The following is a 15,487-nucleotide window of genomic DNA, read 5'->3' as shown; positions in this document are numbered from 1 at the left end:
ACACCCTCACTACGCGTTTAGGTGCACCAGGTCTGTCCAGCATCCTCACCCGCCACCTGATCCAACTCACCACCAGGTGGTGATCAGTTGACAGCTCAGCCCCTCTCTTTACCCAAGTGTCCAGAACATATGGTCGCAGGTCTGATGATACGATTACAAAATCGATCATCGACCTACGGCCTAGAGCGTCCTGGTGCCACGTGCACTTATGGACACAGGGTGTTCGTTATGGCCAAACTGTGATTAGCACAGAAGTCCAATAACAAAACACCGCTCGGGTTCAGATCAGGGAGGCCGTTCCTCCCAATCACGCCCCTCCAGGTCTCGCTGTCGTTACCCACATGAGCATTGAAGTCTCCCAGCAGGACAACAGAGTCTCCAGGTGGAGCACCTTCCAGCACCCCCCCAGGGACTCTAAGAAGGCTGGGTACTCTGAACTTCCACTCAGCGCATAAGCGCAGATGACAGTCAGGACCCATTCTCCAACCCTAAGGCGCAGGGAACAAAACCTCTCGTCCACCGGGAAAAACCCCAACGTACCGGCAGCAAGCCGAGGGGATATTAGAATACCCACCCCAGCCCGTCGCCTCTCACCAGGGGCAACTCCAGACTGAGACAGAGTCCAGCCCCTCTCCAGGAGACTGGTTCCAGAGCCCAAGCCATGCGTAGAGGTGAGCCCGACTATATCTAGCCGGTACCTCTCAACCTCACGCACTAACTCAGGCTCCTTCCCCACCAGAGAGGTGACATTCCATGTCCCTATTGCCAGTCTTGGCAGCCGGTGGTCAGTCCGCCAGGGCCTCCGCTCCTGGTCGCCACCCGGCACACAATGCACCCGAACCCTATGGCGCCTCCTGCGGGTGGTGGGCCTGCGGGAGGATGGGCCCATGTCTCCTTTTCGGGCTGTGCCCGGCCGGGCCCCATGGACTAAGGCCTGGCCACCAGATGCTCGCCCTCGGGCACCCGTTATCGACTCTGCTTCTAGATTAATTAACCAGTGGTTAGAGCATGAGGGAGAAGCCTCTCTTTACACTGTGGAAGCCAACCTACAATACCTTATTTCCGGTTATCCCTGGCTATTGGACTCTCTGCATCCGCTCGTGCAGAATTTTGTTCTCCACGAGCTTCACCTACACCCCCCCGCCGCTACCGCTTGCCTGCTCGCTTCAACGGAGGACGTGCCGTCCGAATCGCCGGACGAGGGATTACCCGGCCTGTCGGAGCCATCTCCAAGAAAGAAGCGACGTTTGCGCCGTCGGCGTGGCACCCCACAGCCGGATGTCGGGACATGTAAGCAATCGGCTGTGGTGAATGAAAGGAAAGCTTTTTCTGCTGCGTCAGACTCTGTGACTGTGTTTTCTGGAGCTATTTTTTGTGTTTCTACTGAGGATAACAATGATTTCTCACCCATGGCCATAGCTTGTAAGACTGCCTGTTCTGAACCCTCGTTCCATGTTTATGACCGTGTCCGCTCCATTGTCTCATCCTCACTTCCATCCCAGTCAAATGCCACGCTGCCCTCAGTTCAGTCAGTTCAGTCAGCAGCCGCGCTGCCCTCAGTTCAGTCAGCAGCCGCGCTGCCCTCAGTTCAGTCAGCAGCTGCGCTGCCCTCAATTTAGTCAGCAGCCGCGCTGCCCTCAGTTCAGTCAGCCACTCCACCACTTATTACGACTCCACTACAATCGTCTCCGCTACCTGTAGGTCAGTCTGTAGCCGCTTCGCTGCCTATTGCACTGTCCCCACCAGTGCAGCTGTCTGCCCGCTCATTTACTCAGCCACCATCCTCACTGTCTCATTCAAAGCAGGGAACACACTTCACCAGAATATCTGCTGGTTCTCTTAAGCTGGCCATGTCAGAGACAGTTGCTTCCTCTAGGGCCTCCCCAGAGGCTGGGTGTCAGTCACCAGCCAACTCTGGACCCCTAGAGGTCAAGACGCCAGCGCCAGCAGCCTCACCGGAGAACTCACCAGAACAGTGTCAGCTCTCAGCACCCCCTGAGAGCTCAAGTGAGTTCACCCGTCCGCCTCCGTCCTCTGCTGAGTGTATTGGGGAACACTTTCAGCCCTCTGAGGACTGCTTAGTCCCAGCCAGGGTCCACACTGGCAGAGGTCTCTGTACCTGCTGCTTCAGTGTCTGTTTCCACTGGAGGGCCAGAGGAGCCCGTCCAGTCTCAAGCCATGTTAGCTGGGGGTTCAGGTGAACCCAGCCAGCCTCAAGTGTCGTCTGCTGGAAGGCCCGAGTCACCTGTCCAGCCTCAAGTGTCGTCTGCTGGAGGGCCCGAGTCGCCCGTCCAGCCTCAAGTGTCGTCTGCTACACAGCAAATTCAAAAGTGTTAAATGTTTTGGTGTTAATAGTCTTCTTGCAAAAGTAGAGTTAATTTTACTCTAAGCAGAGTCACATTCTTTTAATGTAACTCTGAGGTGTAAAATGATAGTAGTTAAAATCGAGTGTTAAAAATGAGTGTTTCTCTGTCAAATCTGGGGGTGTTACAATGGAAACATTAACTCCTGACCTCTTAACTCTGAACTCCGACAGGGGCTATGACACCAACAGAGTAAATTCACAGACTCCGCCTCCAGCACGGCTCCAGTCGAAGCTGAAGTGAAGCCGTTTCAGAACATTTTGCTCTACATATTTGAGTTGTTTGCCATGCTTGGTAAGTCATTTTTTCAAAGATTGTTTCAATTATTATTATGAGCTTTTACTTCTGTGGCTCTTTGAAGTTGAGACAAAGCTGTGTGAAAGGCATTAGCCGTGTTGCTCGCTGATAGCATAATATTCTGTTTTAGCTAGCTGAAAGGTATTGTTTGCGGGCAAATACCACAGCCTTGAAAAAAGCTTGCATGTGAATTTTCCAATCCAATCCAATCCAATTTTATTTATAAAGCACTTTAAAATACCCAGCACAGGAACAAAGTGCTGTACAGAAAATAAGTTAAAACAATAGAATAACAAAAAACAGCAAATTAAATAAATAAAACACATAAGACATAAAATTAAAACAGCCCTATGTTAAAGCAAAAACAAGATAAAACAGCATCGAATCACCTAAAAACAACTAAAATAAAAATAAAAAACCAACATCTCACGTGGTGTCAAAGGCCAAGGTAAAGAGGTGGGTTTTCAAGAGTGACTTAAAAACAGATAAAGAAGTGGCCTGTCTAATCTCTAAAGGAAGCTCGTTCCACCGTTTTCAGTCAAACCTTTGGTCAAATACACCTAAAATAATGTCTAGAATGTGAAATGTTAGTATAATGGTGCTACTTGAAGTCTGACAACGATCGCCCATAAAAAAAAACAAGCAAACAGCAGTAGCAGACGTCCTGACTGGATTCTACGTTAGCATTTAGATCCCTCCAGAGTTTTGTGCACACGGTTTAGGTAAAAATGAAAAAGGTTGAGGTTTTACATTTAGTTCAGTATTACCTGTTGCCTGTGTCCTTGTCCTTTGGGAAAATACTTTACACAAGTAATGGCTCAAAAAGGATTCCTTTTTTTTTTTTTTTTTTTTTACTGTGCTGCAATTGTTTACTGGATTATTTGTGCCATTAATTAGTGTCAACTAATTTTTATTCAATCTCCGCACAGGATATGCTTGTGAAGATGGAATATGGGGGAGAGCAGAAGTGCGTTGAAGTTCCACAAAGGGATGAATGAAGGACATGCATATTGTATTGAAGAAATAAGTGATGAGAATGCTGTTATTTGCATTTACCAGCTCACCTATGTCAGACCTTTTGATAAACACAATTCTAATGAAAGTGAGAACATGTACACTGAACACAGTTCAGAATAAATGTTTTTCAAAAACCATTGCGTCTTTTTAGTAAATGTTTATTTCCAAAAGAAATTTCTAGAAGTTCAGAACAGTAAAATTCCCGCTTTTTAGAATGAATTAGAAGATAACTCTTACGTAGTTAAACTAAAATACTCTTGAGAGTTAATATATAAACTCTTAACACCAAGTGTTAAATTATCAACTCCAGACAGATTTGGTGTTTAACACTAAATCAGAGTTAACGTACCAACTCTCCAAAAAGAGTTAAATTAACACTCTCTGGTGTGGACCCATATAGACACTTTAATAGTGTTGAAATCAAATCCGACAGTGTTAATTTGGACATGCTGGATTTGCTGTGTAGAGGGCCCGAGTCGCCCGTCCAGCCTCAAGTGTCGTCTGCTAGAGGGCCCGAGTTGCCCGTCCAGCCTCATCCAAGTGAGATGAGAGAAATGTTTCATTCATCCAACTGACAAAACATTTCTCCCACTGAAAACGCAACGTCCAGATGAACAGAATCTACTTTTGGAGATTTACTTACCTGGACGATTGAGCATGCATGAAGACGATATTATATTATATTATATTATATTATATTATATTATATTATATTATATTATATTATATTATATTAACTTGTGCCATCATCAATTTTATAACTTTTTTGCCCTTCAATCAACAGAGGTCAAATTCCCAGGTGTGTGTTTGTTGTTGAGCCAAAGGCAGCATTTAAGGGAAGGTGACGAGGGAGAACAGATACTGTTAGGGATCTAGATACAGCAGCTCTGTGCTCTGTACACTTACATATTGTTACACAAAGAAGGTAGATGTGTTCTCTGATCATGGATAATGTGTCTATTGTAAGAATTTTTATTTTGTCAGGATTTAATGAGACAATGAATTACAGAGTACCACTCTTGTTAACCACCTTACTGTATTATTGTGTGATTTTGTTCTTCAATATTTCTCTTGTGCTGCTCATTGTCTTGGATGAAAGCCTCCATGAACCTATGTACATTTTCCTGAGTAGCCTTTGCATTAATGCACTTTATGGAACCACAGGTTTCTACCCCAAATTCCTTTCAGATTTACTGTCGTCTTCTCACAGAATCTCCTATGAAGGGTGCCTTTTACAAGGTTTTGTCATGTATTCATTTGCTTGTTGTGATTTGTCTATTTTAACTGTCATGGCCTTTGACAGGTATCTGGCTATATGTCGACCTCTGCACTACCACTCTTTCATGACTAAGAGGAGGCTTTCACAGTTGGTGTGTTTCTCCTGGCTGACACCTTTCTGTGTTTTTGCCATCAATGTTGTGCTTACAGCAAGACTCAAGTTATGTGGTATAAAGATTCAGAGAGCCTTATGTCTAAACTGGTTAATTGTTCAACTTGCTTGTCCTGAAGCTGACACTTTTTCAAATAACATCAGTGCATATGTGATAATTGTCGTTTATCTGTCTCATTGGCTTTTCATAATTTGGACTTACATATATATTATTAAAACATGTGTGAGGTCCAGAGAGGACAGAGTAAAGTTTACGCAGACCTGTGTGCCCCATCTGACTTCTGTGATCATAAATGCCACTGTACTGGCTTTTGATGCGATGTACTTGCGCTTTGGCTCCAGAGATTTATCCCAAAGCCTCAAAAACTTCATCACTCTTGAATTTCTCATCATCCCTCCAGTTATGAATCCTCTCATGTATGGATTTAAACTCACCAAAATACGACACAGAATCTTGAGTTTAATTTATTTGAAAGGGAAATGATTTCCATTAAGGTTAGATTTCCTTATTTAAAATAATTCAAAAATATTCAAAACTTGTCTAAGGCAAACATATATTTGGACTAGACTAATTTTACTAATATTCTTTGTTATATTTGTCATAATAGGACACATATTTGTCATATATGTCATATTTGCTCAATCCAGCACGAACGTTAAATGAAAACAACATTTTTTTCATGTTTTTGACTAAGAATTTCATTTTAAGTACTGTTGTAAAATTCATCTATATACCATTCAGAAATCATCACAAATTGACATTTCATCTCCTTGCCTTGCTGTGTCTTCATGTTCAAGGTATATTAGCTGATATATGTGCAAGTTGATTAAACAGGTTTATTTCAAAGTGTTTTAGGTTTAAAGTAAACAAAATATTGTATGAAATATTCTGTTGTAAAGGGCTGGTTAGTGCAGGCATCCCTGTGTGTTACATCTCAGTTTATCACAAAGGTCAGTTAACAATGCTTAATGTTTTTTTTTTCCTATAAACACGTTACATGTATAAATATAAGGATCAGTGTTATTAGGCTGTATTTTTTCAGTAGTATTTATTTATTTATATATATAGTTTTTTTTTATTATTATTTTGGAAAAATAGTAATAGTAATTGAACTGTTACCTACTTTTATTTGGCATTTTTTTTTGTTTTTAAATTTATATGTAAATTTCTCTCTGTACATTAATTAATGACACCATAATTCTGTACTTTTTGAAATCTGATCATATATCCCCATTGCTTGACATACTTTAGTACTTACTACTTTAAAAATTAAAGTTTTGTTTAGCATATCAAGCATAAAATTGTGCTGTTGTTGTTTGAAGTTTTTCAATCCCATAGCATAAAATTAAAAAATTAAAAAAAAAACAAAAAACAATGCAATAATAGTATTTTAACAGTAACTCCCTTCTCTTCTACTCCTTCCTCGCCTTAACTAGGAAGGAGGCTCTCTCAGCTGGTGTGTTTCTCCAGGCTAACACCTTTCTGCCTTTTCTCCATCAATGTCCTGCTAACATCAAGACTCAAGTTGTGTGATATAAACATTCTGTCACGGCTGCCGAGGCGAGCCATGTGGTATTGACGGGAGAAAGGACCCAAATCGCAGGCAGTAGATGATAATGCTGGTGATGTTATATTTACACAGTGGTGAGATGACAAAACAGGCAAGAGGGAAGACAAAACTAAAGACCTAAACTGGGAAAGCTAAATGACAAACCTGAGAGGGTACCAGAATGGGGTGAGAGGCAGAGAGACACGGACGAGGAACAGGACACCGTGGACCACAGAGTAACGCAGACTGACACACCGTAACACAGACGAACCGGCATCAGGCAGGAGAACACACAGGGCTTAAATACACACACCAGTAATCAGGGGATGAGAGACAGAAGGGCAACACAGCTGGGAGAAATCAGAGCTGACGGGACAGGGGAAACGTAAACTGAACACACTCACATCAGACAGAGACCTTCACAATAAGACAGGAAACTCAGACACAGAACCAAACACGACACAGAACTAAACAGACAGATTCGCAAACAGTGGGGGGGGGGCACCATAGACAGACAGAGACAGACCGAATATAACACATAGAACTCGAACAATAATAATCATCATCATAATAAACTAAAAGCGCTGGGTCAAGGACCCAGGACCATGACAGTACCCCCCCCCCCCCCCCCCCCCCCTCAAGGGCTGGCACCAGACAGCCCAACACAAGAAAATGAAAGAAAAACACAAAAACTGCCCAAAACAGAAAACAACCCGACCAGGGCGGGCAGCGGGGGTCCATGAAGGAGGGCTCGAAACAAAACACCGAAGCACAAGAAAGTCCCAAAACAAAACAGGAGTCCAAAAAAGAACAGTTCAGGGGGCCGGCCGTGCGGAAGGCAACGGCGGCGATGTGGAAACAGTTCAGGTGGCCGGCCGTGCGGACGGCAACGGTGGCGACGTGGAAACAGTTCAGGGGGCTGGCCCTGCGGAAGGCAGCGGCGGCGACTCAGGCGAAAGGGGTCCGGAGGCCGGCCGTGCGGAATGCAGCGGCGGCGATTCAGGCGAAGGGGGTCTGGGGGCCGCCCACGACGGAGATGACGCCCGACCAGTGGCCTGGAAGGCGGCCAATAAACCACAGACCCAGACGAGGCTGGACCAGGCGACGCCGAAGGCGAAGACACGGAGGCTGGGCCAGACGAGGATGAAGCAGCTGAAGCGGAGGCTGGGCCAGACGAAGGCGAAGCAGCTGAAGCGGGGGCCGGGCCAGACGATGGCGAAGCGGGAGAAGCTGAGGCGGAGGCCGGACCGAGCGAAGCGGGCGAAGCTGAGGCGGAGGCCGGACCGGGCGAAGCTGAGGCCGGACCAGGCGAAGCTGAGGCCGGACCAGGCGAAGCTGAGGCCGGAGCTGGACCAGGCGAGGATGAAGCCGGAGCTGGACCAGGCGAGGATGCAGCCGGAGCTGGCGACGCTGACGATGCTGATGAGGAGGCTGCTGGTGGAGCAGGCGGCGGCAAGGATGAAACTGCTGCTGCAAGCGTGGATGAGGCTGCTGGTGGAGCAGCTGGTGGCTGGACGGGCTCCTCGGGCCCCCCAGCTGACGAGGCAGGAGGCTGGACGGGCTCCTCGGGCCCTCCAGCAAGAACAGTCTCAGGACCAGTGGGCTCTGGCAGGCATAGAACAGAACCAGCAGGCGCACGGGCCTCTGGCAGGGACAGAACAGAACCAGCAGGCACACGGGCCCCTGGCAGGCACAGAACCGGACCAGCAGGCGCACGGGCCTCTGGCAAGCACATAGCAGGCTGCAGCTGCACAGAGTATTGACTCTGCTCAGGCAGCGACAGCCGGGTGCAGTCCTCAGCTGGCTTCTTAACCTCCAGGGGTCCAGAGTCAGCTGGGGGCTGAAACCCAGCCTCAGGGGAGGCCCTGGAGTGCATCTCAGTCTCAGAACTGGCCAGCCTTTGAGGAATGCTGACATTATTAAATTTGTCTCTCTGCTTGGAATGGATGGGCGAAGAACAGTGTTTTTCAGGTTGAATTGACTTGTATTGTTGTACAGGTGGAGAAACTGACACAGGATGCAGGGCTGGTGGCTGCTGAACAGGAGGCTGAACTGAGGGTGACTGACATAATGGTTGTGATGACAATGGTGGTGGAGTGGGAGACTGAACGGATGATAAGGCTGATGATTCTTCTGCCAACTGGGCTTCTGACTGGGCTAGGGATTGCAAAATAGTTTGCAGTAAGTCTGGCTGTGACTGTAACTGAGCTACGGGTGGTGAGGCTGAATGTGGTGGAGGTGGCGACTGAGCTTCTGGCCAGGCGGCTAACCGAGCTTCTGGCCGGGCGGCTAACCGAGCTTCTGGCCGGGCGGCTAACCGAGCTTCTAGTAGATAGTCTTTTTTATTTTCAGATTCCGGATTAAAAGTCCTGGTTAGCATAACACAGGACTCGGAAGAGGCAGAATGAAAGCAGTCCTTTAAATCCTCAGAGCATGTGTTAACGGACCTTGGAGTATCTGACAAAGAATTAACCGTTTCTGAATTAATCTTTTCACATTTGAATAAACCTGAGTTGACTGGCATTGAACTACTAGACTCAGGATCAACTGACAGAGTGGTCATGAATGCAAGCTCAGATGGAACAGAAAAAACACTGTGTTCCTGACTCACAGAATCTGCCGGTAACTGACGGCCGCGTGGACGTCGCTTCCACCTGGGAGAAGGGGCTAGAGCGGCAGGGGAAGCGGGCGGTGATATGAGCCAGCTCTGAAGTGGCTGCTCCTGCTGTGGGGTGGATAGGCTGGGTGGAATGAGGATGATTCCCAGTGCTTTGTAAAAAGCCTGGGCTGGTGTGAGCTGGCCACTGGGGGGCTGCATGTACATGAAACAGTCACTCTAGCTGACCCCGAGGGCTTGCTTGGCGAGCGAAGGATGACGACGGCGTGACCGCCGTTTTGCCCAGAAGGAGGGAGAAGCCGAATGAACGGGCGGCATTTTGTCCGGCTGAGAGTCCTCTGGTGGACTGGGGAGAGGATCTTCCGGTAAGCCAGGCAGGTCAGCTGTCGCAGTTGGGGGGTGAAGATGAAGCGTGTTGAGGATGAAGTCCTGTACGAGTGGGTTAAGTGAGTCCAGCAACCAGGAGTGATTGGAAACTAGCCGCTGTAGTCGGGCCTCCAGAGCATGACGAAGTTCCTCCCCCTCATGCTCTAGCCACAGATTAGTCCATCTTGAAACTGAATCGGTTAATTCCTCCCGAAGCTCCTTGGAAGGTGCGAATGCCGCTGGGTCCATGTTTGGCTGGTTCGTACTGTCACGGCTGCCGAGGCGAGCCGTGTGGTATTGACGGGAGAAAGGACCCAAATCGCAGGCAGTAGATGATAATGCTGGTGATGTTATATTTACACAGTGGTGAGATGACAAAACAGGCAAGAGGGAAGACAAAACTAAAGACCTAAACTGGGAAAGCTAAATGACAAACCTGAGAGGGTACCAGAATGGGGTGAGAGGCAGAGAGACACGGACGAGGAACAGGACACCGTGGACCACAGAGTAACGCAGAGTGACACGGCGTAACGCAGACGAACCAGCAACAGGCAGGAGAACACACAGGGCTTAAATACACACACCAGTAATCAGGGGATGAGAGACAGAAGGGCAACACAGCTGGGAGAAATCAGAGCTGACGGGACAGGGGAAACGTAAACTGAACACACTCACATCAGACAGAGACCTTCACAATAAGACAGGAAACTCAGACACAGGGAACCAAACAAGACACAGAACTAAACAGACAGATTCGCAAACAGTGGGGGTGACACCATAGACAGACAGAGACAGACCGAATATAACACATAGAACTCGAACAATAATAATCATCATCATAATAAACTAAAAGCGCTGGGTCACCGACCCAGGACCATGACACATTCAGAGAGTCTTGTATCTAAACTGGTTAATAATTAAACTTGCTTGTCCTGATGTTGACACCTTTAGAAAAAACATCAGTGCAAATGTAACAGTTATTGTTTATCTGTGTCATTGGCTTTTTATAAGTTGGACTTACATATATCTTATTAAAACATGTGCGAGGTCCAGAGAGGACAGGTTAATGTTTATGCAGACCTGTGTGCCCCACCTGATCTCTTTGATGACTTTCCTGTTTTTTCTTGATCCAGTGTACATGATATCTGGCTCTACACGTTTACCTCAAAGCCTCCAAAACGTCATCACTATTGAATTTCTCATCATCCGTCCAGTTATGAATCCTCTCATATATGGATTTAAACTCACCAAAATACGAAACAGGATATTGGGTTCATTTTATTTTAAAAGAACTTCGAAATTAAGAGCTCCTTGTTCACCAAATAAAAATAGAGCAAAATAAAATTTCAAAAATGTACATTATTCTCTTGTACATGACAGCAAATGAAGGCCTCATAACATTAACTATAAATGCACCAAGACAACCAAGTCTCAGTAAAAAGCATTATTGTTTACTTAAATTTGACCTTTAGACTATCAAAGATCTGAAGACAACTAACACATATTTTACCTTTTGAAAATTTATTATTATTGTTTCTTGTTTTTACATTTTTTCAGATGTAAACTAAAATGCATTTCCACTTCTGGTTTTAGCTTTAATCCAGGTCATCTTATCGTTTGAACTTAAGGTGTCATAATGCCATATCTCTAACACGTTCCATTAAGATGTAAATTGGTCAATTTATTGTCATTTACAGTAAATAGGTTTATGTTTCTCAAGTAACAGACTCATATTTATATCCTTTTTTCAATTATAAAATGTTTGAGTCTCGTGAGTGACGTGTTTACTGTGGCTCAAAGTTTAGCCAGTTTTCCGGGTGCCTCTGTAGTCTCGCTCATTGTACACTTATATCACAAAGCTAATTCAGAAAATATAACTGACATGATGTCTATATTTAAGAGAATATCAGCATTATAATGTGAATGTATAATATTGTTGTCAGGCCTCTGTGTAACTGTAGGAGAAAAATAGTTTGATAGAAACAGCATTAGAATAGAATAGAATAATCCTTTAATTGTCCCACAAGGGGAAATTTGCTTGTAACAGCAGCCAGAAAGACACATATAGAAACAAACAGGACACAGAACAGAAACATACACTCATCCCTGTTGGACAACATCTCCCACCCCATGCAGGAGACTGTGACAGCACTGAGCAGCTCCTTCAGTGGCAGGCTGCGGCACACACGGTGTGGGACGGAGAGATTTTGCAGGTCTTTCCTCCTCACTGCTGTCAGACTCCACAACAAAGACTTTAACTGATCAAACACACACATCCACACACACTGTGTGCAATACTCTTTTTCTGACAAAGTTGTATTTTTACTCAGTTGTATAAAGCATTTGCATTCTATTTCTATCCTATTGTATATTTTATTCTATTTATTGTACTGTATATAGTATTTTATTTTATTCTATAATTAATGGGGGGTGAAGAGGGACAGCAGACATTAGTCAGGTACAGACGCAGCAGCTCAGTGCTCTGTTATGTTGTTATTTTAAAAAGGTAGATGTGCCCTCTGATCATGGATAATCAGTCTAATGAAAGAAGTTTTATTCTGTCAGGATTTAATGAGACGATGAATTTCACAGTACCCCTCTTCTCAGTTACTTTACTGTATTACTGTGTGATTTTGTTCTTCAATATTTCTCTTGTGCTGCTCATTGTCTTGGATGAAAGCCTCCACGAACCTATGTACATTTTCCTGAGTTGCCTTTGCATTAATGCACTTTATGGAACCACAGGTTTCTACCCAAAATTCCTTTCAGATTTACTGTCGTCTTCTCACAGAATCTCCTATGAAGGGTGCCTTTTACAAGCTTTTATCATGTATTCATGTGTGTGCTGTGATTTGTCTATTGTTGCTGTCATGGCCTTTGACAGGTATATGGCTATATGTCGACCTCTGCACTACCACTCTTTCATGACTAAGAGGAGGCTTTCACAGCTGGTGTGTTTCTCCTGGCTGACACCTTTCTGTCTTTTTGCCATCCACGTCCTGCTTACAGCAAGACTCAAGTTATGTGGTATAAAGATTCAGAGAGTCGTATGTCTAAACTGGTTAATTGTTAAACTTGCTTGTCCTGAAGCTGACACTTTTTCAAATAACATAAGTGCATATGTGATACTTGTCGTTAATGTGTCTCATTGGCTTTTCTTAATTTGGACTTACATATATCTTATTAAAACATGTGTGAGTTCCAGAGAGAACAGAGTAAAGTTTACGCAGACCTGTGTGCCCCATCTGACTTCTGTGATCATAAATTTCACTTTAATAGTTTTTGATTCGATGTACTTGCGCTTTGGCTCCATAGATTTACCCCAAAGCCTCCAAAACTTCATCACTCTTGAACTTGTCATCATCCGTCCAGTTATTAATCCTCTCATGTATGGATTTAATCTCACCAAAATACGAAACAGAATCTTGAGTTTAATTCATTTGAAAGGGAAATGATTTACATTAAGGTTAGATTTCCTTATTTAAAATAATTCAAAAATATTCAAAACAGATGCAGCAATATAAATACAAGTCTTTCTGAAGGCACTTGATTCAGAAACATTTAGTCATGTTTGCCTTGTCTAAGGCAAACATATATTTGGACTAGACTAATTTTACTAATATTCTTTGTTATATTTGTCATAATATGACATATATTTGTCAAATGTGTCATATTTGCTCAATCCAGCACGAACATTAAATGAAAACAACATTTTTTTCATGTTTTTGACTAAGAATTTCATTTTAAAAAGGATTCTGCATGAGTTTTTAAGTACTGTTTTAAAATTCATCTATATACCATTCAGAAATCATCACAAATTGACATTTCATTTCTTTGCCTTGCTGTGTCTTGATGTTCAAGGTATATTAGCTGATATATGTGCAAGTTGATTAAACAGGTTTATTTCAAAGTGTTTTAGGTTTAAAGTAAACAAAATATTGTATGAAATATTCTGTTGTAAAGGGCTGGTTAGTGCAGGAATCCCTGTGTGTTACATCTCAGTTTATCACAAGGATCAGTTAACAATGCTTAATCTTTCTTTTTTTCAATAAACACGTTACATGTATAAATATAAGGATCAGTGTTATTAGTTTGTATTTTTTCAGTAGTATTTATGTATTTATATAGGGTTTTTTATTATTATTATTTTGGAAAAATAGTAATAGTAATTGAACTGTTACCTACTTTTATTTGGCTTTTTTTTGTTTTTAAATTTATATGTAAATTTCTCTCTGTACATTAATTAATGACACCATAATTCTGTACTTTTTGAAATCTGATCATATATCCCCATTGCTTGACATACTGTAGTATTTACTACTTTAAAAATTAAAGTTTTGTTTAGCATATCAAGCATAAAATTGTGCTGTTGTTGTTTTTTGAAGTTTTTCAATCCCATAACATAAAATAAAAAAACAACAAAACAACAAAAAACAATGCAATAATAGTATTTTAACAGTAACTCCCTTCTCTTCTACTCCTTCCTCGCCTTAACTAGGAAGGAGGCTCTCTCAGCTGGTGTGTTTCTCCTGGCTAACACCTTTCTGCCTTTTCTCCATCAATGTCCTGCTAACATCAAGACTCAAGTTGTGTGATATAAACATTCAGAGAGTCTTGTATCTAAACTGGTTAATAATTAAACTTGCTTGTCCTGATGTTGGCACTTTTAGAAAAAACATCAGTGCAAATGTAACACTTATTGTTTATCTGTGTCATTGGCTTTTTATAATTTGGACTTACATATATCTTATTAAAACATGTGCGAGGTCCAGAGAGGACAGGTTAAAGTTTACGCAGACCTGTGTGCCCCACCTGATCTCTTTGATGACTTTCCTGTTTTTTCTTGATCCAGTGTACATGATATCTGGCTCTACACGTTTACCTCAAAGCCTCCAAAACTTCATCACTATTGAATTTCTCATCATCCCTCCAGTTATGAATCCTCTCATATATGGATTTAAACTCACCAAAATACGAAACAGGATATTGGGTTTATTTTATTTTAAAAGAACTTCAAAATTAAGAGTTTCTTGTTCACCAAATAAAAATGGAGCAAAATAAAATTTCAAAAAATGTACATTATTCTCTTGTACATGACAGCAAATGAAGGCCTCATAACATTAACTATAAATGCACCAAGACAACCAAGTCTCAGTAAAAAGCATTATTGTTTACTTAAATTTGACCTTTAGACTATCAAAGATCTAAAGACAACTAACACATATTTTACCTTTTAAAAATTTATTATTATTGTTTTTTGTTTTTTACATTTTTTCAGATGTAAACTAAAATGCATTTCCACTTCTGGTTTTAGGTTTAATCCAGGTCATCTTATCGTTTGAACTTAAGGTGTCATAATGCCATATCTCTAACATGTTCCACTGAGATGTAAATTGGTCAATTTATTGTCATTTACAGTAAATAGTAGGGGTGCAACGATATTCGTATCGATATTGAACCGTTCGATACAGTGGTTTCGGTTCGGTACGCATATGTATCGAACAATACAAAATTTTTAATTTATTTTATCAACTTTCCTTCTGACGATGCTGTCTGTGTTGAGCGCTCAGTGAATACGCGTTCGACTACTCCGCCTAGGGTCAACAGTGCAGCCTAGGCGGAGTAGTCGAACGCAGATTCACTGAGCGCTCAACACAGACAGCGTCGTCAGAAGGAAGAGCGCAGGGCAAGCTAGCGAGACAGAAGTTAAGCTCTCCTTACAACATGGACCTCCCCCACCCTCATTCAGATCTGGCGTTTGGAATTATTTTTCATGTGACGTATGACCCTGAAGGTAAGCGAGTCATGGACTAAAGTAAAACAGTATGTTGGATGTGCCATGCAATGCTCAATTACATGGGTGGGAACTAGTGTGTTAGCGCAGTTA

The 15,487-nt window shown here is 43.1% G+C and overlaps 3 protein-coding genes across 3 annotated transcripts; all 3 read left to right on the top strand.

Moving 5' to 3' along the window:
* Window positions 1-4,621: 4,621 nt before the first annotated feature.
* On the top strand, window positions 4,622-11,098 carry LOC308409917 (olfactory receptor 6F1-like; the record flags this gene model as incomplete). Its single annotated transcript, XM_080902914.1, has 3 exons — window positions 4,622-5,468; window positions 10,815-10,871; window positions 11,073-11,098. The coding sequence occupies 3 exons, from the start codon at window positions 4,622-4,624 to the stop codon at window positions 11,096-11,098; spliced, it is 930 nt and encodes a 309-aa protein (XP_080759040.1).
* Window positions 11,099-12,110: 1,012 nt separating this feature from the next.
* Window positions 12,111-13,055, top strand: LOC308409380 (olfactory receptor 2G3-like; the record flags this gene model as incomplete). The annotated part of the gene is made up of 1 exon (XM_080902082.1): window positions 12,111-13,055. One exon carries the CDS (start codon window positions 12,111-12,113, stop codon window positions 13,053-13,055), a length of 945 nt encoding a protein of 314 aa, XP_080758208.1.
* Window positions 13,056-13,359: 304 nt separating this feature from the next.
* LOC308409915 (olfactory receptor 4S1-like) lies at window positions 13,360-14,958 on the top strand (the record flags this gene model as incomplete). The annotated part of the gene is made up of 3 exons (XM_080902912.1): window positions 13,360-13,363; window positions 14,099-14,590; window positions 14,915-14,958. 3 exons carry the CDS (start codon window positions 13,360-13,362, stop codon window positions 14,956-14,958), a joined length of 540 nt encoding a protein of 179 aa, XP_080759038.1.
* Window positions 14,959-15,487: the final 529 nt, after the last annotated feature.

The sequence above is a fragment of the Rhamphochromis sp. 'chilingali' genome, assembly GCF_963969265.1.
Source record: "Rhamphochromis sp. 'chilingali' genome assembly, chromosome: 14".
NCBI lineage: Eukaryota > Metazoa > Chordata > Actinopteri > Cichliformes > Cichlidae > Rhamphochromis > Rhamphochromis sp. 'chilingali'.
The sequence above is the reverse complement of the archived record's forward strand: the minus strand, read 5'-3'. Positions and strand labels throughout refer to the sequence as shown.